This window comes from Artibeus jamaicensis, unplaced genomic scaffold (genome assembly GCF_021234435.1).
Source record: "Artibeus jamaicensis isolate MK-2021 breed Jamaican fruit bat unplaced genomic scaffold, CSHL_Jam_final contig_332, whole genome shotgun sequence".
Lineage (NCBI taxonomy): Eukaryota > Metazoa > Chordata > Mammalia > Chiroptera > Phyllostomidae > Artibeus > Artibeus jamaicensis.
This window is the reverse complement of record NW_026521788.1, coordinates 24,601,578-24,626,214: the sequence shown is the minus strand read 5'-3', so window position 1 is coordinate 24,626,214 and position 24,637 is coordinate 24,601,578. Positions and strand designations below refer to the sequence as shown.

Genomic DNA, 24,637 nt, shown 5'->3' with positions numbered 1-24,637 from the left:
CAACAATATTGTGGAAAAGTGCTTATAAAATAATATTAAGTGAAATATGTACACCATGATTATAGCTGGGTCAAATGAAACATAGATTGAAAGAGGATACAGAAATAAAACTACCCATTGCATCAAAGTGACAGACATGTTTAAAATTTGTCTATAAAAAATTTTTAATTCTCACCCAAGGATATATATGTTTATTAATTTAGAGACAAAGGAAGAAAGAGAGAAAGAGAGAGAGAGAGAGAGAGAGTGAAACATCAATCGGTTGCTTCCCATACATGTCCCGACTGGGATCAAACCCGCATCCTAGGTATGTGCCCAGATGGAGGATTAAACCTGCAACTCCTTGGTACATGGAATGACCAACTGAGCTACCTGGCCAGGGCAATTTTTTTAAGGTTGCTGTAAAAATAATACTTTACAATGGGAGATAGCCATAAATAAGTAAGTAAATAAATAGGAAATCTCAACATCCAATTAATAATGACTGAATAATACTTTGGGTAAACATCTTTAGTCCTTTTTCTAATATATATAAGCAAACATATATGTAAAATAAAATTAGAATTATAAAAACTCTTCCTAACCTGCTTTTTTTCATTTAACAGTATATCATGAGCATTTTCCCAGTGTGTAATGGCTTAATAAACTTTCAAAACCACTTTAAACAAAGTAACATTAGTGTTACATTGGTGGAGACACATTAGTGAACTGAACACAGCAAAAGGAGTAAGTCCTGGGCCCACATCCATACTAACCTACAATTGTTTCAGTCAAACACTAAGCAAGCATATCTAAAAGTCAACTATATCTATAAAACAAAACAAATACTCAGAGGGTGAAGACTGATGCTTCTTTATAAGTATTAGAAAGTGTGGTAAATTTTAAGTATTAAAATGTAAAGAAGCAATGCAGGAGAGTGAAGGAAGGAAAAATACTGACAAAACTGACTCTAACTCCCAGAATAATCTCCCAAATGCTCCACAGAAACACACAACTCACACCATATCCCCAGGAGAAGTCCGAGCTGCCTTCGGTAGAGATCCCTGTGCCTGTATAACTTGGAAAAGCAGACCTTGAATTCCCAGTATCAGCTGATGTAACAGGTGATTCTTGTGTGATGTCAGACTCACTAAATGCAGAATTTGGAAAGAAGAGAGAAAATAGAAAAATTCTTAATATTTCCTCAAGTTTCTGCAGCATTAACTACTCAGTGATCAGGCAATATGCATATGTACAAATACATCCAAAGAAGCAAAAGTCAATGAACTTGAAATTTAAGTATTATGAAAAAGTCCTGTCCAATTCCTGTAGAATTGATGGCAGTCATTGGACATAATTCTAGCCATAGTTTAGAATGAATACTTTAACATTCCACCTGTAACATGTACTTCTGACAACTAAGGACACTTCAGAAATATTGGTAATATCTGAGCTTATATGGCACTTGCACAGTTAATCAAGCACTTTTACAAATACTAATCATGTTTTATCCCAACAACAACCTTGTGATGCAGAACTCAGACCCATTTTAAAGACAAAGAGTCTGAAATTTAGTTCCAGGTTTTGAAACTAAGTTTTATGATTGCAATTTTTCCTGTAATACCACATTGCTTCTCAGAACTTTCTTTGAAATTATAGTGTCCTCTGCTGTATTTCTTAAAATAATACATGCAGCTAATATTTACTCAGCATTTACTATATGTCAGGCATTGTGCCAAGTTTTGTATACTTCATCTCATTTATACTCACAACACCTTTATGAGATACTGTTATCTAGTAAGTAACTTGCAATTTTATTCAGCTAAGCATCGAAAGAACTAGGATTAAAAATCGTATCTGTCGGACTCCTGAGTCTATGCAATAAGTATGATGTTTTTTCCATTAGCTGTTCCACACTGAAGATAAATAATAATGAAATGTGGTAAAAAATTTGCTTTGTTTCATTAGTACAAGGCTTGATACCAACCCTAAGCTAAAACCCAAAACCTTCGCCATTATCAGGTACAGAAGTAAACAAGTACACTTTGTGTTATTACCTTTGGGAACTTGTGTCTTTTGAGTGGCTGTCATTGATAGAGGAAATGTCATCCAGCTGCTCCGGAAGGGGGTGATGGCTAAGAGCATACTTTGTTATTCCTTTCCTGTGAAAGATAAAAAGAAAGTTCTATTTCCTATAAACAAAGAATATACTTTTCAGAAACACAGTCTAAGTCACATACTTCTTGCTGCTCTGGAACTGTATTGTCCAATACATTAGGCGCAAGCACTTAAAATGTGATTAGTCAGAAAGGCAATGCACAGATGCATTTTAAGTGTAAAACACACAGGACTGAACTCTTAGTACAAGAATGTACATTATCTCACTACTTTATCTTGATTATATGTTAAAGTGATAATGTTTTAGATGTGATAATGTTAAGGACTGAATTAAAAATATATATCCTTAAAATTAATTTCACTGCTAATTGAAAATATAATAAGGTATAACCACACAACTATTAGAATAGCTAAAATAAAACATGGTGATAACGCAAAAGGCAGGCGAGGACGTGAGGAATCTGGATGTCTCACATATTGCTGGTGGGAATGAAAATGGTATGGCCACTCTGGAATAGTTTGGGTTTCTTATAAAACTGTAAGACCTAGCCATGGTAATGTATTCTTGGGCATTGGTCCTAGAGAAATAAAATCTTACATTCACACAAAAATATGCATATAAATGTTTAGAGCAGCTTTATTTATAATTTTAATAAAATTGGAAACAAGGGAAAAGTCCTTTGATAGGTAAAGGGTTAAACTCTGGTGTATCCACACAATAAAATATGACCCGGCAAAAAAAAAAGAAAAAGAGTGAACTATTGACACATGCAACACCTTGGATGGATTTCAAGGACATTATGCTTAGTGAAAAAGTGAAAAAAGCCAGTCTCAAAAGGCTGCATACTATATGACTCCACTTATACAACATTCACAAATGACCAAACTACAGAGAAGAGATGAGTGGTTACCAGGAGATGGAGGAAGGAGTGGGTGTGACCGGAAAGGGGCATACACGACTGTTCTTGGTGGTGATGAAACACCTCTCCATCTTGACTTTACTTGTGGTCACACAAACTTCTATGAGACTAAATTGCATACAACTATGTATCTGTAGTCTGGCTGACAGTACTATACCAATGTCAGTTTCCTAGCTTTGAAATTATACTACAGTTATGTAAGAGGTCATCATTGGGAGAAGCTGGGTGAAGGCTTCATGTGACTCTATACACTACTTTTATAACTACCTGTGAGTCTATAATTACTTCAAAATAAAAAGGTAAAAAATTGATTTCACCCGTTTCTACTACTTTTAATATGACTACCTGAAATTTACAATTATAGATGTGGCCTGTGTTACATTCCCATTGGACAGTGCTGCTGCGGAGTGCAACGTGTGTGTGTGTGAACAAACTACGGGGTTGGTTACATATTCCAGTCCTTGTCATTCATAGTACATTTTCCTCCCCCACAAAATTCAGTAGTCAAATAAATTTAGGAAACACAACAGGTTAAACAAAGTTACACAGGTTCTTTACAAGAGGTCTTCCCAGGGATGTATATTATACACCTCTAATACTCTTGTTTCACAGGAAAGGAAACTGAGGTGTACAGGGATTAAGTAACCTGCTTAAGGTCATAGGGCTCGTGTAAGTGATGGAGCCAGGATTCAAACCCAAGTAGTCTGGCTCTGAGGCTGTTCAAAGCAAATGAATAGTTTGAGATTTTAGTGAACTGTACCATTTTTTGTATACAAATATGAAGTTAAGGGCCCAGTCAGTGGAGCTTGCAGTTTTAATTATTTCTTCAACGGTGGGGAAGGCTTGTGCAGAGAGCTATTTGTGCTGCTTTCACTCAGTAATGCTACAACCAAAAGCTTGTCTTTGAGATAATGATAGGGATTAGAAATGTGGATTCCAGCTAGGAAATAGAAAATGTTAAGACATTTTTTAGTGTGTCAGAGAAAGTGGATTATGGAGTGACAACTAGATAATACCAAAAAAATTAAAAATTTTTAAATTTAAAATTTGATAACAGCATTGTGGTTACATAGGAAATGTCTATAATGCATAGTGAAGTTCATGGGGTAAAATGATAGTGTCAAGGGTTTTGTTTCCTTATTTCACAGATGAGGAAAAAAGTAAATATAGATGAAGCAAATATATTAATATTTTGATAACTTTAATATGGGTGATTGGTAGCTCATTATATTTACTATGTATTTGTGTTTGAAATTTAGCACTAAAAAATGTAAAGCTGTATGTAGAAAATCACCTTTTTTTCCAAAATCTTTCTAACATCTATAATTTGGAAGTGTTAGGGAAAAAACTGAAGTTACTGCTTTGAAGCAAATCATCATTATAACGCCTAAAGTAAAAATTGTTTTTAATGTATGGTCACTTAGATGCATAAATTACTCATCATCTTCATTATTCACATCACCCCGACTCCTCTAGAGAATCCCCTTTGGGAAAGTTATGTTCAGGGAGTATCAGATTAACAAATGAGAACAAGTAATATAACTATACTGGGTCAGTAATTCTGTCCCAGTAAGTGCCTATCAACACTTTTTCCCATAAAAGATAGTTTTTACTCTCAGAATAATCAGAATTTATTATAAAAGCATATTTTTTCACTAAACCCTAGTTGCATTAGGAAATGACATTCTTCTTCCTAGTTTATAAAAAGCCTGTTATCTGAATTGCTACTGTGTAGGTATCTTATTCTTTAGTAGATAATACACTTCAGAAAGGTGAGGAGAGATCACAGCCTGATTTTCTATGTGTGGCTACTGTACCAAGGAAAGGTGGAAAGGGACAATTACTATTTTCTGAGGGCCAACTATATGTCAAGCTCTGTGCCATCAGTTTAGATATGCTTTTAGATAAGGTCTTATTCCTATACTAGAGAAATGAAGAACCAAAAATTTAGTAATTTGCCTAAAAGCCACATGGCCAGAAAAAACATAGCCAGAAACTCAGATGTGACTGAAGAATAACAAGCTTGTCATTACTATACTATGTATACTTAATATTAATAAATTGTATAGTTGCTAAAAATTACACAGCTCACTGGAGAAGGGGGGGCAGTTAAGAGTTAAAAAGCCCAAGCTCAAAAACTTCGTGGTTATATAATCTTAAACTGTGTATATAACCTGTCTGATACAGCACCTTCTGACAAACTGAAGATAATCATACCCAATTTACTGAGTTGTTGCTTTAAGGATCGTGATATGAAAGTCTTGGAAAGTGTATAAGCATTTATTAACGTGTGAAATTATCATTACTTACTAAATTACAGCACTTCGTTGGGGGCGGGGCGGGGGGTGTCTTTTAGCCAGAATATTTGCTTTCTAAAATCTCACATCAAAACTGATCCTTGTGGATACTGATGTTTAACTGTAGAAACGGAGAGGCAGTACGTGTAATGGTTGTGACCGAGGCTTCAGAACAAGATTGACACCGGATTTGTACTTCAGCTCCACTACTTTTGGTCTGCGTAATCTTTGGCATGCTATAATCTTTAAATCTGGGATCTTTATCTGTAGAATGCGAAGTAACAGTCCCCATCAGCTATCCTCGTTGAATAGAATTACGTGAGCTAATATAAGCAGCTTTGCACGGTGCCTGGCACTAGATACGTCCAACTTCATTGTAACAGTCTGCTATTGATAACTTTTTGCGGAAACTACCAGTACTTTAGGAGATCAAAGTTCGGGAAGTGCCGCCCAAAAGGGCCAAGCCCTGGGACAGCACAGGCCTTAGCTGGAGATGTAGGTAGAAGGGACAAAGTCCGGCAGGGCTGGAAGGAGAGAATTCCGAAGAAAATTTTCTTTCTCCCACCTGGGAAAGGAAAGGAGCGAGGGACTGGTCACGAAGGGTCCCCGGAGCGCCCGCTCCCCACCTCGCCTCCCCTGGCCGTGCCTGGGATGGTGGAACAGGGCACTCACAGCTCCAAGCTCTGTGGCACAGCCTTCCGAGTGTATCTGGAGATCATCCTCCTCTTCCTCCGCAATCGCGGCCGGGCCGGGCACGCCAGGGTGGGGGCCTCCAGGCCTGGCCCTCCCGCCCGCTCTTGCCCGGCCCCCTCCCGCCACCTTCCAGCCCCGTCACGCCCCGTCTCCTGGACACCAGACCTCCACCTCCTCGGGTTCCCCACTTCTTCTATCCTCCGCCCTCCCTACTCCCCCGCGGGGGCGGAAGTGACGAAGCATCAGGGCGCCGGCCTAATGCTCCCGCCCAAGCCCGGTGGGAACTAAGCCAGGTTCCGGTGTTGAGCGCGTTTCCGAGTCTCACAGCTTCCTTGGACCTCAGGTTCCAGGCGGACATCTGGAACTGAAACTGAGGCCAGGCTTTGGCGGCTGCTGGCTGCTCCCGACAAGCTCACGCGGTGGGAGGGGCGGCTGAGGAAACGAGTCGGAGAGACCCTAGAACCGTAAGAGGAATTGGCTTCCTTTGGTCAGGTGGAAGGATGGAGCTTATCTGAGTAAAGAGCCCTAGATTACAAGCCAGGCCTCAGCTACTCGGTCGCTTGTCTTTCTGTCCTGGTTTTCTCATCTGTACAGTGAGTTAGTTCGGGTGACATCCAAGTCCCTTCTACTTCGGACACTGAATTGTGTGCTTGGCATTATGGGGTGGGTAGAATTACTGTCTGTCCCTCTGGCTTGAAAGGCCAAATGTCGATTTGGACAGACTGGTGAATCGGTGTGTGGATAGAAGATGCAGATTTCTCTTGACCTCATCTTATTAGTCCGTTAGAAACCCGAATAAATATAAAAATCGGATCACGTGGGCCATCCATTGCAGTGCCATTGTTTACAAAGCATCACCTGGAAGCAGTAATAAACTGGTACTTTTGTTTGTAAGGGATACTCGTAGAAAATAAAGATATCTACCTTTTAGTATATTAGAGCTGTGCTCTCCTGAAAATTGGGCAAATTTTGGACAGATCAAGAACCATAGGCAGATTGTTTTGGGATGAGACATGAATGCTTTGTAGTTTCGAGTTGCCCTATTTCATGATATAATAAAAGTGTAAATCGGGGGAGGGTCCTAGAGATGGTAGAGTAACACTCTAATTCTACAATGAAAGAAAAAGCCCCAGGTGTAGCTCAGTGGATTGAGCGCAGGCCTGCGAACCAAAGCATCGCCGGTTTGCTTCCTAGTTAGGGCACATGCCTGGGTTGCAGACCATATCCCCAGTGTGGGGTGTGCTAGAGGCAACCACACATTGATGTTTCACTCCCTCTCTTTCTCCCTTCCTTCCGCATCTCTCTAAAATAAATAAATAAAATCTGGCAGAGCTGGGACTTTGGTTAGTGTTTAAACAGAGGATGTTAATGCAGTGTTCTCAAAATATGTTACACATGCTGCTGCAACTACAAAGGCAAATATTTTTCAATTTTATTCTTATAAAAGTATTATTTAATTTGGGAACGGGATACTGGATTTCCATTCACTGTGTTATATCACAAATATTTAAACACAATTTTAAGTACAAAAATGTCATTAAAAGTACATTAAATAAGTGTTACTATATTTGATGCATTGTTAAGGCAGATACCATGATGATGGTATGTGGATAACTGAATTTTGGAAAACAATGGAATCACCTAGAATAGTTCAGGGAATGAAATATTACTTCTGCAATTTTCTGTATGGTTTATACTATTGAAACTTAAATGTAGTTTTCAGAGAATGGAGGAAAATATGAAGCTTGCTACAGTAGAAGATACTGTGGAGTACCGCCTGTTTCTGATACCAGATGAACCAAGGGACCCAGAAAAACACAAGGAGATTCTTCAGAAGTATATTGAGAGAATAATGACCCAGTTTGCACCTATGCTGGCCCCTTATATCTGGCAGAATCAGCCGTTCAATCTCAAATATAAACCTGGGAAAGGTAAGGAAGTCTGTTTTACTTATTTTGATTTGATATGTATAACTTTTAACGTCATTCTGATAACAGTGATATATAATAACCCATAGTTTATTCATTATTGTCAGGAGGTTTATATCCTGTACTTTTTTAGATTGGTGATGTTTGCCTATATTCAGTTATGCCCTTAAATTTTTTATTCATTCATATTGATGAAAATGCTCTAGTATCTGCTGCATTAGGAACTAACATATATCAACATTATTAAAAACTTGGGGCTATTCTTTTAATCTTTATTTTTCTATGCCATACTTATCTAGATACCTATACCTGTATAGATGCAGGCATCTTTAGCTGTAACTTTGCACGTGTTTCTCACCATTGATGATGTGTTTAGTAGGCTGCCTTGTTTTACACAGTCAATTTGGTAGTGATCCAAGAGTGGCTCTGCCTGGCTGATAAAGAGAAATAATTGGGCTTTATGACCATTATTTGCCATTTGGAAGCATTTTGAGGTTCCTTCACTGTCTTCCCTGTGCTGCTGAGATCTGACCTCTGGCCAAATGTGGCATTTTGTCCTATGATTTCTGTAGCTTTACTAAAGTGACTTATGGGTGAGTGACCAAGGCTCTATTTAACTCGGTGATTTACGTGAGATCTTGTTTTAGATCAGGAGCATCTTGTGAGACCATCAGTCTGGCTCTCAATTGGCTGCCAAATGTCTTTCCTACTATTAGTTTTATTGAACTCCCGTTCACTGAAATACGTGTGGTACTTATTGGCAAGAACACTGTCACATCCAAAACCAACTCCTTATCTTTTTTATAGTCTATTTTATTGATTACACTATTACAGTTGTCCCATTCTTTTCCTCCCCTTTATCCCCTTCTGCCCTGTACCTCCCTCACTCCAGCATTCCCCCACTTTAGTTCATGTCCATGGGTTGTACATATACATTTTTTGAGTTCTCTGTTTCCTATACCATTCTTAATCTCTCCCCATTTATTTTATGTCTACTAATTGTGCTTCTTATTCCCTGCACCTTTCCCTTTTCTCCTTCCTCTTCCTTCCTGATGATGATCTTCCATGTGATCTCCATTTCCCTGATTCTGTTCCTGTTCTAGTCTGCTTAGTTTGTTTTTGGTTTGGGTTTGGGTTTTTAGGTTCAGTTGATAGTTGTGACACTGTATGTGGGGGAGGGGCCAGAGAGGGAACAATGCTGCTTGCTCAGGTCTTGCCCCGCTTTCAGTCACTTCCCCCACAGCGAATTGTGCCCTTTCAGGTGCTGCCCTGATGCTGATTCCTAGGCGGGTGGGTTTGTATACATTCTATGACCCCATGGGCCCCCTCCGACCGACTCTCCTGTGAGATCAGCAATTTCTTCCATCACTGCAACCCCCACAGATTTTACAGTCAGAGGTTTTGAGGCTTTCTTTTCCTGCACTGAAACCCTAGGTTGTGAGATCTATCTTGCTCTCTAGTTGTTTTTCCTAGTTTATTCACATGGAATGTGGGACCACCCAGTCCACCAGCCTCTGCCTTGCCTGCCTGGTCTGCCAGCCACCTTGCTGCACATCCTCTCTGCCCCACTGCCTGTCTCCACCCCTCCTACAAGTCTGAATGAGCATTTCTTCTTTAACTCCTTGGTTGTCAGACTTCCATACAGTTTGATTTTCTGGCAGTTCTGGTTGTTTTTGTTTTTAAATTGATAGTTGTCCTTTCTTTTGTGTGAGGAAGTGAAGCGTATCTACTTATGACCTCCTTCTTGGCTGGAAGCTCCCACCTCCTTATCTTCTTTCCACAAAATCTTTTTTGTCCATTGCCATTCACCTAGTTATCCAAGCTAGTCAGTAATTCACAATCACACTCAGCTCCTCGCTTCACCACGTTCAGTCAGGGACTAAATCCTAGTGTTATTACTCCTAGAATATGACCCCTTCTCTACATCTGTTTGACTGTGGTCTAGGCCCTCCTTATCTCTTCATCTGGAAGATTGTGGTTGTCACCTAGCTAACTTCTCTGGTACCAGTGCCTCCAGTTTCCTCACACTGTTAAACTTACCTTTAAAAAAACACAAATTTGATCATGGCACTCTTCTGCCTCACATTCTGGAACAGTTCCATATTGCTTCTTAAGGAAGTTTAACATATAAGGTAGATAGAAATAGATACCCTAATTGGAGCTTCTCTAGTTCAACAAATTGAGAGATGGGGGTGGGGAGAAGAGTTGGTTGGGCTCTTCTTCCCATCTTTTCTCTTTTGTCATGGCAGCTCTTGAGATACTCCACTGTGCACTTGTTTGACCTCATTCTGTTAATGTGGTGTATTCACTGATTAATTTTCATTATTATGTTGAACCATCCCTGCATTTCAGGAATATATCCTGCATGGTCCTGGTGTACAGTCTTTTTCGTGTGTTATTTAATTCATTTGCCAGTATTTTGTTGAGGATTTCTGCATCAATATTCATCAGGGATGTTTGTCCTAGTTTTCTCGTATTGTCTGTCTGGCTTTAGTTTTAGGGTAATGCTGACCTCATAAAATTAGTTAGGGCGTGTTCGCTCCTCTTCAGTTTTTTGTCGGAGTTTGAGGATTATTGATGTTAATTCTTCTTTAAGTGGTTGGTAGAATTCTCCAGTGAAGTCATCCAGTCCTGGACTTTTTTTGGTTGGGAAGTTTTGATTTCTTTTTCAGTATCCTTACAAGTTATAGGTCTGTTCAGATTTTATGTTTCTCCTCCACCCAATCTAATTAAATTGGGTCTACTTACATTGTGTGTTTCTAGGAATTTACCCATTTCTTCTAAGTTATCCAATTTGTTGGCATATAATCATTCATAGTATTTATTCTCTTATAGGTCTTTTTATATCTGTGGAATAGGTGGTAATATCCCCTCTTTCATTTCTGATCTTAGTTCTTTTAGTCTAATCTCTTTTATCCTAATTAATTTAACATTTTGTGAATTTTGTCGATCTTTTCAACAAATCAACTCAGTTTATGTTGTTTTTTTTGTTGTTGCTTTTCTGTTCTCTATTTTATTTATCTCTGCTCTAATCTTATTTCCTTCCTTCTGCTAGCTTTGGATTTAATTCATTATTTTTCTTAAGGTTAATTCGAGATCTTTTGTAACTATAAACTTTCCTTTTAGCATGGCTTTCACTACATCTTTTAAGTTTTGGTATGTTGTGTTTTTGTTTGTCTCAAGATATTTTCTAACTTTCCTGGTGATTTTTTTTCCTTTTGGTGGTTGAAGAGTAAGTTGTTTAATTTCTGCATATAATTGGATAATGTACTTATTTGAAAACTCTGCTCTGTCCCAATCTTCATACCTGATATTTGTGGAACACTCTGCTGTCTGTCATGCCTCTGGGCCTTTGCACTTGCTATTCTGTCTTTCCGGAAAGCCTGCTCCTGGTCATTCCTTCAGATGAGTATAGCTAAGACATCGCTTCCTTTAGGTTCACATAGTCCCCGGTGCATACCTCTGTTCATCGTTGTTCCTGGTGCTTACCTCCATTCATCGTCTTGTTTTAAGATGGCTCGGCGGTCTATCTCCTGCTGTCCTGACCCTCAGCTCTTCAAGACTATGTTTCTTGTCTCTTGTTTGGGATTGTAACCCCAGCTCCTATTAGAGTACCTGGAGCACAGTCCATAAATGTTTGTTTAGTGGAATGATTCTTTGTATTTTTATTTGCACTGGCAAAGTAATTTGATTATATGATTGCTTTTCTCTTGTTTTTAGGAGGTGTTCCTGCTCATATGTTTGGCATGACAAAGTTTGGGGATAACATTGAGGATGAATGGTTTATTGTTTATATAGTAAAGGAAATTACAAAGGAATTTCCAGAATTGGTAGCAAGGTATTATATTTATTTTAATAATTCTAAGAGTATTTGCCCTGGCTGGTATAGCTCAGTGGGCTGAGGGTGGGCTGCAAACTGAAGGGTCACTGGTTCGGTTCCCAATGGGGGCCACGTGAGAGGCAACCACACACTGATGTTTCTCTCTCTTTCTCCTTTCCTTCTCCTCTCTAAAAATAAATAAATAAAACCTTAAAAAATAATTCTAAGGGTATTTTATTCTTGAAAATGATGACATTTTTATCCACTCAATATTTTTTTCCGTAGCCTGGTATAAATTGTACAGATTTGAGTCAGAGATTTTAAAAGTGACTTCTGTGTTTTCTTTATTTTCTCTTGTGACTTCCTTTTCTTGAGGAAGAATGAAAGTATCAATGGAGAGTTCACCTTCCAAAAAATTTCAAGCAAAACCCTCTTATTAAACCATTCAAAACCAATTTTTAATGTTTTCTCATTATGAAATAAAAAATACCCATGATCAACAAAATTCGCAGAAGTAATCATCAAATTTCTTGTGGGTCTTTAAAAAAACTTTCATACACACACACCACGTATTTCATAGGTATCTTTACTATGTGTGTTATATATCATAACTAAAATTTTTGAGAAATTATATGCAGAATAAATTTAAAGACATATCTGAACAGTTGCATGGATAGCCAAGTAAAATCTGTTTTTAAAATGGGAATTGATAGTTCTCTGTAATGACCAAGTTTTGCCAGCAGATGGCGTTTCACCCATTTACCAGTTGTCTAGGTTTCCTTATCAGCCCCCAAATTCTGATCTTTTTCTACCCACCCAACCTCTTTCCCAGCAAAACAAAAAGAAAAACAACAGCAACTTGAAAAATTAATGTTATATTGAAATTTAAAGCATACATAAAATTAGAATGAATTCATGCGTAACCATCACGCAGCTTCAAAAATGAACAACTTATGGTTATTCTTACTAATTTATACCCTTCCCCTACATCCCCATCACATAAGAAGATTATTTTAAAGCAAGTGCCAATACTGTGCCATTTGATTTTTTGATACTTTGGGAGGTAAATCTAGATGGTAAGAACTCTTAAAACACTACAGTTACAACACCTAAAAATAATTAGCAATGATTTCTTAATGCATAATAGAATTGTAAATGAACAAATACAAAAATACTGGTTTTCTGCCCTGGCTGGTGTAGCTCAGTGGATTGAGCGCGGGCCTGCGAACCAGACAATCTGGTTCGATTCCCGTCAGGGCACATGCCTGGGTTGCAGACCAGTTCCCTGCAGGCCAGTTCCCAGCAGGGGACGCACGAAAGGCAACCGTACATTGATGTTTCTCTCCCTCTCTCCTTCCCTTCCCCTCTAAAGATAAATAAATAAAGTAAAATACTAGTTTTCTGTCTTTACAACTATAATAAAAAGGGGGCAAACAATACCGTTTATGTACAGATTCTGATATTTATAAATTGATGGTTCATACCTGCATACCGGGCCTATAAAAACTCTTTAAATAGTAGGCATCTACTGTCTTGTAAGTTTTTTTGTATTAGAAAAAGAAGGTCTTTCTATATGTCTCTGCATTACTCTCCTAAGGTGGAGCTGCAACCATTTTATTATCCTGTTCTAAAACCTTTCAGTCTTTTTGTCTATAAAACGAAGCTGATTTTCATTGATTCTGCCAACAGTTAAAGCTCTTCCTAAAATGACATAACTGTGCTTCTCTAGTCTTGTTCTTTACTAGTTGTCATTTTCCAAATATTCACCTTCAGTTGCCACTTCCATGTTTTTTTAAAACTGATTTTATTGGAGCAACATTGGTTAGTAAAATGGTATAGGTCTCAGGTGCACAGTTCCATAACACATCATCTGTGTATTGTTTTGTGTGTTCACCACCCCAGGTCAGGTCTCCTTCCATCACCGTTGCCACCTCTATGGTTTTGCTCATGGTGTTCCTTCTGCCAAGAACATCTCTCCTTTTCTCTCTCCATTTCCACCCATTAAAAAGCCTTCAACCATATATATAATATGCTACCTTTTGTGTGACAAGAGAAGAAAATAAGAATTTATATTCCTGTTAGCCAGATTATGCATAAGCAAACTCTAGAAAGATAAATAAATAACAGTGGCGGAGGGGTATGAGTTGGGCAGATAGGGACACAGAAGGTTTTTCATTGTGTAACTTCTTACATCTTAATGTTTTAGCCATGTGACTCTTTTATGTGTTCACAAATTTAAAATTTCAAAATAATGCAAATAAGGAAAAACAAAATTATCTTTCAGGCCCAAGTAATACCTCCTCTATTAAAACTTATCTTGACTATATGTGATTTTTTTCTTTTAAAACCCTATAGTACTTTGTATTTTTAAAAGACTTTTGTCTACTGTTATTTATTTATGTATTTATTTTATTCTCCAACTCATGCATACAGTCTTATAGTTTCCTTCAGTGCCTAATAGTATCTTAAACATTTACTTTATTATAGCAATCTATACATGGTATATACTTAGTTATTAAGATGAATGAAAAAGTATATTAGAGTGAGAAAAGTGTAAGAAAAATCTGTTCAATTATTAGCAAATACGTGCTTTATGAATGCAAAATTGGAACTTTTTTTCCATAGGATCGAAGACAATGATGGTGAGTTCTTGTTAATAGAAGCTGCTGACTTTCTCCCTAAATGGTTGGATCCTGATAATAGTGCTAATAGGGTAAGTATTTACAAATTTGGAAGATTTAGGGAGATAAAATCATGTTGCAGCATTTTTAATATGGACCTAGAGTTTACCAGTGCCTAGTATGAAAATTAAAATGTATCATTTGCAGGTGTTTTTCTACCATGGGGAGCTGTGCATTATTCCTGCACCCAGGAAACCTGGAGCAGCATCCTGGTCACCCACTACACCCCCAACAATCCCACAGGCGTTGAACATAATCTCAACACACTCAGAAAAAATTTTGGCGTCAGAATCTGTACGAGCTGCTGTGAATAGGCGCATCAGAGGGTAAGACAACAACACTTTGATTGCCAGTCAAGGAGCCTTATACTTTAGTGTAGTTCAAGTCTTTCATTGACTGTAGACTTTCTTTCACCTGGATTAATGCTAATTTTTGTTCTGTCATTGTCCTTCATGAAATTGACTAACAAATTATACTTATATATTAAAAAATCAGGAAACATATATCTTTTAGTTCCCATTTTAAAGTGTTACAATCCAGCCCCAATATTTTAATATTATTTACCTTAAATATTGTGGCTAAGTATTATTTATATCCATAAATAAAAATTTTCATCCCTTTAGAAATGAAAACTTAAGGGTGGGTTTTTCAGTAGTTCTGGACTGTGTGTGGGGTTCTTACCTATGTGGAACGCTTCAGCTTCTGTTCGGCAGAAAAGGCCAAGTCTAATAACATATTAGTTCAGCTATTCAAACCTGAGTAGCTATTAGATGTTTATCACCACTCAGGTCTTAACAATATTAAAAACATTTGAAGCTTTGTTTCAGTATATTTTGTGCCATTTTTTTAGAAGAATAAACTTTTATCCTTGTTTCTAACTATGGTGGAGTTTTTGTTTTGTTTTTATTGAACCAACTTAATCCCTTTTTGAAATTTGTCATTTCCTCCCACTTCTTCTCTTCCCCCTTCTTTTTTTCTGCGGTTTTTAGTATACACAGTATTTTTATCTTTACCCCTTTTGTCACTCTTCACATCTCACTGTTGATGTGCCGAGACAAGATGTATATTTACGCATCATAAAATAAAAGTAATATGTTACTTGTCACAGATACCCAGAGAAAATTCAAGCCTCCCTTCATCGAGCGCACTGCTTCCTTCCAGCGGGCGCTGCAGCCGTGCTAAAGCAGAGGCCCAGGCTGGTGGCTGCAGGGGTCCAGGCGTTTTACCTGAGGGACCCCGTTGACCTGCGGGCCTGTCGTGTTTTCAAGACATTCTTGCCTGAGACACGAATAATGACATCGGTAAGATATCACTCTTGGTCATTTAGTTTTGTCTCATTGGAGAGTTAAGTGTTATTTTAATTGTTCACAGAAAAAAATTGGAAATACTGTGTCCTCATTGCACGTTAATACCCATTTTTTACTTTTACATCCAATGAGAAAGATCTCAAGAGACCTGACTCCCTATTTTGTATCTCAACATTTCCTGGCTGTTTCTGACCATATTTTTCTTATTTGAATAACAATTTTCTTAACATAAAACATTATTTCTTTTCGTGAATTAAGAATTATTTTTTTTATCTTCTACCCATCAAAATTGCCATATAGTGTAACTAATGATAATAATTCCATTAGTGATACTAGAAAGCAGACAGTAAAGGTAAATTTTATGGTATGTGAATTATATCTCAAGCTGTTACTAAAAATTATTGGCAGTGAATAGATTGAGTCTTTGCATTTCATGTGAATATGAAGCTCATAAATGAAGTTATTGTTATTAACTATGAAATAATATTCAAATTTTTAATTTCAAGAAAAGACTCATGTCTTTCGTGTTTCGTTGTCCAGGTCACCTTTACTAAATGTCTGTATGCCCAACTGATGCAGCAAAGGTTTGTGCCAGACCGGCGGAGCGGGTACAAGCTACCTCCCCCATCTCATCCCCAGTACCGAGCCCATGAGTTAGGCATGAAGTTGGTAAAGTTGAACCAGAACATTTTATTTCCTTCCTATATGTATATATATAAGTGCTCTTAACAGAATAATGGCACAGCAAATGAAGTCTAGAAATATACCCAATTTATGTGAAAATGTAGTAGTAAACTGTGACATTTCAAATAAGAAGGAAAAATGGATTATTCCGTAAATGATGATAGAACAACTGTGAAGCCATCTGAGTATTAAAGTTGATTCCCCTACACCTATACCAAAATAAACTACGGTTGGACCAAATATTTAAATGAAAAAATTGAAACCATAAAATTTGAAGAAAACACAGGAGAAATTTTTATAATCTGAGTGGGAAAGGCCTAACCATGACCTCAGACCAGAAGCTAGAAAAGATGAGATCAACAGATTTGATTACGTGTGGAAAGGAAAAATCCCATAAGTAAAATCAAAAGAAAGTGAACACGGAGAAAGTATTGCATTTTCAATTTAAATGACAAAGCTGAATTCTCTAATATATAGAGTTCCTACAGGTTAATATGATTTGAGTTACTAATCAATTAATAATAAATGTCCAGAAACATAAAAAGATAGTCCAGAGAAAAGGAAATACCACTGATTTTTAATATAAAGGAGTGAAATATGTTGATCTTTGCTCATATAATAAAATAAATATAATTTAAAGCTATGAATAGTATTTTCACCATTTGATTGGCAAGTATCAAAATGTTTGATAATGTATACTGAATTGTTGAAAATATATAAAGACCTAGTATTATCAAACATCACTGATGGCACTATAAATTGATTAAGTGTCTTGGAACAATTTGTCAGTATCCATCAACATGTGAAATGCACAAACCTTCCCTGGCTGGTGTGGCTCGGTTGGATGATTGGAGCATTTTCCTGTACACTGGAATGGGGTGGGTTCAATGCCCCATCAAGGCACATGCGTAGGTTACAGGTTATATTCCCCGGTTGGGGAACATCTGCGAGGCAACCAATTGCTGCTTCTCTCTCTCTCTCTCTCTGTGTCTCAAAACAGCAATGAAAAAAATGTCCTCGGGTGAAGTTTAAATAAATAAATAAGTAAATAAAATACACAGACCCTTCTGCTCAGCATCTTCATGTCTAGACATTTACCCTCCGTGTATTTCACGTGTGCACAAACACATACAAGGGTACTCATGACATGTTTGTAGTAGCAACAGATGGAAAATTACCCAAATGTCTACTAGGGAAATAGATAAGTTATTATCTGTCTGTGAAGTGAGATGGATAAATTTATGTGTGTGCATATAAAATGACCTCCAAGGCATGTGACTAACTGAAAACATTTAGTGACAAAGGGGTGGACTGGGGGGATGTGCACACCCAGACACACGCTATCTGCTGGACTTCAGAAGTGATATGCAAGAAATGGGTAACGGTAGCTTCCTCTAGAGTGATTAGGGAAGCTCTGTGTTTGAATTACCTTGCAACATGCATTTCTGTAGTTTTTAGTGGAAGGACTTTTAAGATGAAGTGATTTTCTCGCTTTACTATGTCTGAGGCCATGCTCAATTCATTTATAATTTCTGTCAGACAAGAAGCTTGCAAGTCTTTTTTTTTAAATCCTCAACTGATTATATGTTCATTGACTTTTTTAGAGAGAGAGGGAGAGAGAAGAAAACATCGAGGTGGGAGAGAAACCTCGATCAGTTGCCTCCCGTGTATGCCTCAACTGGGGATCGAACCTGTGAGCTAGGTTTGTGCCCCGACCCGGAATTGAGCCCACAGACTCCTTGGTGTACAGGACAATGTCCCACCCAACTGAGTGAGCTGCCCGACAAGGGCATGCAAACCTTTGTTAAGCAAATAAGAAATAAGTTGAAATTCTAGTTCAATAATTAAGAAAAGAAATCTCTTTGAATAACAAGAATTCTTATTTTGTATTATTTGCTTTTCTTTTGTAATTTTTAGCAATCTGTGGAGATTAGGAAACTTGGAAATGAAGTCAGATTTTTCATAAGATTCCAATAATGTTATAAATATCATGCGTCCATGTGTTCAGTTACCTGATTCTTGAGTGTGGCTGAATGGAAAGAAAGGAACCTGATAATAAAACTATTATCTGTCCCATCTAGGCACATGGATTTGAGATTCTCTGCTCCAGATGTAACCCCCATTCTTCTGACTTGAAGAAGCCCCATGTGGCTGCCTCGCCACTCTGGGCTGGCTTCCTTGACAGTCTGAAAAAGAATGATTACTTTAAGGTAGGACTTGCAACGCATTCTTAAAATTGTACTACCTAGGGAAGATGAATCCAGTGATTTACCGTTCTGTGGTCCAGCGATTTACTGCCCTGCAGTTACAGTGGAGATAACGGTGTGGTGGTTGCCAGAGGGAAGAGGGGGTGGGAGGAGGTAGAGGAAGGTAAAGGGGGATACATGCTGGTGGGAGAAGACTTGACTTGGGGTGGTGAACACACGGTACAATATACAGATGATGTAGAATTGTACAATTGAAACCTGTATAATTCTATTAACCAATGTCACCAATAAGTTCAGTTGATAAAAATAGTCCTATGATCCATTTTTAATGTGGGACATAATTATAGGAGCTAGAATTTAAAGAAACCATTCTAGTTCAGTGGTAATGAGGGGGTGTCTGTGAACTTTATCCAGTATTAGAACAATTAATAACACTGATAAAAATTATTATTTCTATCAGGTGAACATTTGTCACAAATCTGTAAAGCAAACATGAAGACACCAAATAGCAAAGTTAGCAAAGATGGATTTAAAAAATTACAAAGACAACTAGTAAATTTTTCTTCATTATATTCACTCACGGTAGTGAAAATATGCATATGAACACAATGATAAAGACTGGTTTTCACAAAAAGGATTTGAATGGTACTCAGTGTTGCTGAGGGTATAGTGAGGTTAATACTCCTATACTTGCTGATAACATTATAAATTGATAGAACCTTAACTGCAAAGTAATTTAGTCATGTATTCCAAGAGCTAAAGAAAGATTCATACTTGGAACCTTCACTTTGGAAAATCTATTTTAAGGAAACTTCCAAGAAATAGAAAAGTTCATAAGAATTTGATGATTATAAAGACTGTGTAGCAATATGGAAAAATGCTTAGATTATAGTATGTTTTTTAATGAGTGTAAAATACTAAGTATTAATGCCACTATAAACATGTATGTGAAAAAGAAATCACAGTTAAGGTGGAGCTATGCTGTGTTTTGGTTCTATTTGTACTTTGTTTTATCAATTAACTACTGGTTAATAATCAATTATTTCTTAATAACTAATTAAATAATAGAAAATGGTAGAAAACCTTTCAAACCGGAAAGAGGCCCTTAATGGTGAAAAGGATTAGGAGCCGCTACATCTAGCCCAGTCCACTTCTTTGAAGGGATCGGAGCTCAAACAGGTGTATTGATGCCAAAACAGTGACTAGGGCTCAGGCCTCAAGATTCCTGAGCAGCATATCAGGCACCACCTCCCTGAAAGTCGTTGATAAGCAGGTCATTTTAATGACATCATGCAAACAGTGTTCTCATAGGCCATTGTAATTTTTTTAGGGACTGCTAGAAGGTTCTTCGAGATACCAGGAAAGACTAGAAATGGCAAAGAACTACTTCCAACTGTCAGTAAACCGACCAGAAAGGTGAGTTTATCACTACTTCATCATGGCAGCAGAGGTTAAGGAAATACTTTTAGGGATAGTCACAGAAGTTGGAGTTTACATATTTCAACAGGTACTGGCAAGGATCATGATTACCAAAGGGGCAAGCGGGGCTGGGGGAGAAGGGGCCCTACGCAGACGGCTTCCGGCATGGTGACAATTGTTATCGTCACACAATAGCTAATGTTCATTGAGGACCTAAAGTGCAGGCCACTTTAAACTTGCTTAATTCCCCCTTTCGACCCTGTAAAACAAGTACAGTTGTTATTGTTCTCTATTTACAGCTGAGAAGCTGAGACCAAGAGAGATTAAGTAACTTGCCAGAGGTCACAGAGCTCCTCAGTGATAGACCCAGGATTCAGACTCAGGCAGTCTGGGGTCGAGCTGTGTGCTTAGTGATTCCTGTAGTTCAGGCTGTGCTTAGCTGTTCTAGGTGGGTCTAAAATACAGGATGAAGCAGGCATTCAGTTTCCAGATCAAAACATTCTAACCTGCCATACATCTCCTGGGGGAGGGAAGAAGTGATTACAGGGTTGGAAGGAAATGGCACCCCGTTAGAATTTAATGAAGTTGAACTTCAGTTCTGGTAATGGCAGAGTAACATATCGGACTGACTCCCTTCCCATTACAATTATAAACCCTGGACAGAATATAAAAAAGTTATTTCAAGACACTGGAGGACAGCAAAAGTAGGCAAAAATTGGAGGGAATAGGACCCTCGAGAGAAGAAAATCACAATTAGTGAGGTCCACATTGTGCGACTTGTCTCTGAGGCACCTCCTCGCCAGGAAAGCACAACTCAAGCAGAAAGTCTTACTGGGCTGAGGAATCAAAGGTCAGAATTTGAGTAGTGGAAAAAATTTAATTTGTGTTTGCAAAATTGAATTGAGATACTTAAAGCTATTAATCAATATGAAAGAAAGAAATAGCTTTGTGTATGCTGTGGGGGCCTCAGGCTCTGTGTGTGTGTGTGTGTGTGTGTTTTGTTGTGGGCTTTTTTAAAAAGTCAGACTGATCTGATTTTGAACCCTATGCATTTTGTCAACATTTCAACCACTGTATATCACACATATTTGTGTAATAGAATGTTCTTTGAAAACTGTGTAAAGCAAAGTTGATGCTGAGAGATGCTAACCCCTGTTGTCTATGAGATGGAAGTGACTTTACAGCAGTCCTTACTCTTTCATAAGTGTCTAGGGACACGTTTGTCCCATTTCTATCAGCTTTATGGCAATAATTGGCGGCAAGAGGGTGACTTCTTAGCGTATCGTTTAAGAAAACTTGGGAAAGAGCCAGGAGAGGAAGGAGGGCAGCCCTCCTGCCCTGTGGCTTAGCTGTCACAGTCAGGGAATCTCCCCCAGGTGGTTCCTCTCCGCCTCTGAGGGGCCGGTCCTCTGCTGAGAACTGTCACCCTGTGGTCTTGGGTTCAGCAGATGTTAAGAAATTAGATTCCTGTAGGAGAATTAGGGCTCCTCACACACAGTAAGATAGATTGGTGTTGGGTAGTTCTTCCTTTTAAATAAAAAAAGTTTGTTATTGTTCTAAAAGTAACATTCATTAATTATAGCAAATATAAAAAGATGTAAGAAAAAATTTATACCACAGAGTCATCTACTATCATTTTAACCTACTGCCTTCCAGGATTTTTCCCCCATACCCAGCTGATTGTTTTTTAAGATTTTTTTAAAAAGATTTTATTTATTTATTTTTAGAGGGGAAGAGAAGGAGAGAAACATCAATGTATGGTTGCCTTTTGTGCATCTCCTGCTGGCAACTGGCCTGCAGGGAACCGGCCTGCAACCCAGACATGTGCCCTGACTGGGAATTGAACCGTGATCGTGTGGTTCGCAGGCCCGAGCTCAATCCACTGAGCTACACCAGCCAGGTGTTTTTGGTTTTTTTTAAGATTTTATGTATTTATTTTTAGAGAGGGGAAGAGAGGGAGAGAAACGTCAATGTGTGGTTGCCTCTTCCACACCCCCTACTGGGGACCTGGCCTGTAACTCAGGCATGTGCCCTAACTGGGAATTGAACTGGTGATCCTTTGCTTCACAGTCCAGCACTCAATCGTAATTCATATGACACCTTTATATTAATTTATTCAATCCACTGAGCTATATTAGCCAGGGCCCCAGGTGATTTTTTAAAAAATTTTATACTGTATAGAAATTTTGTGTCCTGTGCATAATTTTTACTCATTATGAACTTATATTTTCCCATGACATTAAAAAGTCTTTATAAACATAACTTTAAATAGTTGTACATTTCAGCAAATGAATGTACCATAATTTACTTGACATTTTTGCTACTGGCAAAAAATTGCAAATTGCTTAAGTGTCTAAAATTTTAATTATGTTCCAGAAGAGACATTTATTTCCTAAACCAGGATAATTTGTAAACAGCTTAAAACCAAACTGACATCTTCTTCCAGACCTATTATTGAATTTCTAGTTTTTTGAATATCTGAATTAGTATCATATACTGCATCCCACTGTTTGTTTTTTTTTTTAATTCTCACCCTGGAATATGTTATTGATTTTAGAGAGCAAGAGGAAGAGAGGGAGAGAGAAACATTGATTGGTTGCTCCCTGTACACACTGTGATGGGTTGTCAAACCTGCAACCAATTATTAGCTCTGACCCAGGATCAAACCTGCAGCCTTTTGCTGTGTGGGACAACGCTCCAACCAGCTGAGCCATCTGGCCAGGGCCCCACTGCCTTTTCGTGGTACCATGAGCCTCCCTGTCACCCAGGCCTCTTCGGTCTGAGTCCCTAGGTCCTGTCAATTATCTTATGTCCAGCATTCCCCTTTCCTACTGCCCAGCTACTTATTTCTTGAACTGTGACAATATCTACTTGTGTCTCAAACTCTAGTGACTCTTCTCTTCCAATTCAACTTTCACAGCCAGGAGAATCTGTTTGAAATAAATCTTTTTTTTTTTTTTAAATAAATTTATTTATTTATTTTTTGAATTAATTATGCTGTTACAGTTGTTCTATTCCCCCCTTCATTCCCCTCCACCCTGCCCCCCCAACCCCACCATTACCCCCCTTTAGTTTATGACCATGTGTCTCAAGTCCTTTAGGTTCTGTATTTCCCATACTATTCTTGCCCCCCCCCATCTATTTTCTATCTACTGTCTGTGCTACTTGTTTTCTGTACCTTCTCCCCCCGTCTCCTCCTCCCACTCCCCTGTTGCTAACCCTCCTTGAAATCTTCATTTCTATGTTTCCACTCCTGATCTAGCTGTCCTTTTAGTTTGCTTTCGTTTTAGGTGTGGTTGTTAATAACTGTGAGTTTGTTGTCCTTTCACTGTTCATGTTTCTTTAACTTCTTTTTCTTAGATAAGTCCCTTTAACATTTCATATAATAAGGGCTTGGTGATGATGAACTCCTTGAATTTGGTCTTATCTGAGAAGCACCTTATCTGTCCTTCCGTTCTAAATGAAAGTTTTGCTGGGTAGAGCAATCTTGGTTGTAGGTCTTTAGATTTCATGACTTGGAATATTTCTTTCCAGCCCCTTCTTGCCTGTAAGGTCTCTTTTGAGAAATCTGCTGACAGCCTGATGGGGACTCCTTTGTAGGTGATTGTCCCCTTACCTCTTGCTGCTTCCAGGATTCTTTCCTTCAATTTAATTTTGGCTAATGTAATTATGATATGCCTTGGTGTGTTTCTTCTTGAGTCCAACTTTTTTGGTACTCTCTGAGCTTCTTGGATTTCTTGGAAGTCTATTTCCTTTGCCAGATTGGGGAAATTTTCTTTTATTATTTGTTCAAATAGTTTTTCCACTGGTGGTTGTGTCTTTCCCCCTTCTGGTACCCCTATAATTCGGATATTGGAGCGTTTATAGATGTCCTGGAGGTTCCTAAGCTTCTCCTCATTTTTCTGAATTCTTATTTCTTCATTCCTTTCTTTCTGATGATTTTTTTCTTCTTCGTTCTGGTCCACTCCATTGATTTGAGTCCCAGTTTTTTTTTCATCTCTATGGTTTTCCTGTGGAATTCCATTCATTTCCCTTAATTTAGCCTTCATATGTTTCTCTAATTTGTGGCTATAGTCCACCAGATCCGTGAGGAAGCTGATGACCAGTGTTTTAAACTGTGCGTCTGAGAGATTTGCTATTTCTTCATCACTTAGATTTATCTCTGGGGCTTTGAGGTCTTCCTGCGACATTTTTGGTCTGTTCTGGCCCTTTAAGTGGGAGGAGCGGCGCCTTGGATTCCCAGGTCGCTGGGTTGTGACGCTGTATGTGGGGGCGTGGTCAGAGCGGGGAAATGGCGGCGCCTGCTATCGCCGCCACGGCCGCCGTCTATCGCTGCCGCTGCCGCCGCCGGCGCCAGTCCAAGCGCTCACTCCCTCACCCGCGTGCAACCATGCAACCTCAGTCAACTCGCTGCCACCGCCTCCCCACTGACTCCTCCGTAGTCGCTCACCCGGTGGGCCGCTGGGTCGCTCACTAGGTCCAATCCTGGGTTTGGAACCGTGCGACTGGATTCGCGCGTCTGGATTCCGCGCCCGGGTCGACTCCTTTGTAACTCCTCACCCGACGCCGGTTTCGCCCCTTACC

At 38.6% G+C, this 24,637-nt stretch overlaps 2 protein-coding genes across 8 annotated transcripts in view; one reads left to right on the top strand and one right to left on the bottom strand.

Annotated features, from left to right (window-relative positions):
- FAM149B1 (family with sequence similarity 149 member B1) overlaps positions 1–6,225 on the bottom strand; it is a 52,907-nt gene extending 46,682 nt beyond the window's left edge. For 3 of the 6 annotated variants that reach the window (XM_037130509.2, XM_037130515.2, XM_037130516.2), the window contains exons 1-3: positions 5,987–6,225; positions 2,037–2,141; positions 1,000–1,129 (exon numbers count right to left, since the gene is read on the bottom strand). In XM_037130509.2, the coding sequence (XP_036986404.2) occupies positions 1,000–1,129; positions 2,037–2,141; positions 5,987–6,033 (282 nt within the window). In that variant the 5' untranslated portion in view covers positions 6,034–6,225. Of the gene's footprint in view, positions 1–999; positions 1,130–2,036; positions 2,142–5,327 lie in introns of all 6 variants that reach the window. The other 3 variants (XM_037130510.2, XM_037130513.2, XM_037130514.2) reach the window with 3 other exon arrangements.
- A 52-nt stretch (positions 6,226–6,277) lies between these two features.
- Positions 6,278–24,637, top strand: part of ECD (ecdysoneless cell cycle regulator) — a 41,507-nt gene continuing 23,147 nt past the window's right edge. For both annotated transcript variants that reach the window (XM_037130508.2, XM_037130507.2), the window contains exons 1-9: positions 6,278–6,471; positions 7,724–7,938; positions 11,656–11,773; positions 14,381–14,468; positions 14,584–14,762; positions 15,545–15,737; positions 16,284–16,412; positions 18,509–18,637; positions 19,965–20,050. In XM_037130508.2, the coding sequence (XP_036986403.2) occupies positions 7,734–7,938; positions 11,656–11,773; positions 14,381–14,468; positions 14,584–14,762; positions 15,545–15,737; positions 16,284–16,412; positions 18,509–18,637; positions 19,965–20,050 (1,127 nt within the window). In that variant the 5' untranslated portion in view covers positions 6,278–6,471; positions 7,724–7,733. The remainder of the gene's footprint in view (positions 6,472–7,723; positions 7,939–11,655; positions 11,774–14,380; positions 14,469–14,583; positions 14,763–15,544; positions 15,738–16,283; positions 16,413–18,508; positions 18,638–19,964; positions 20,051–24,637) is intronic.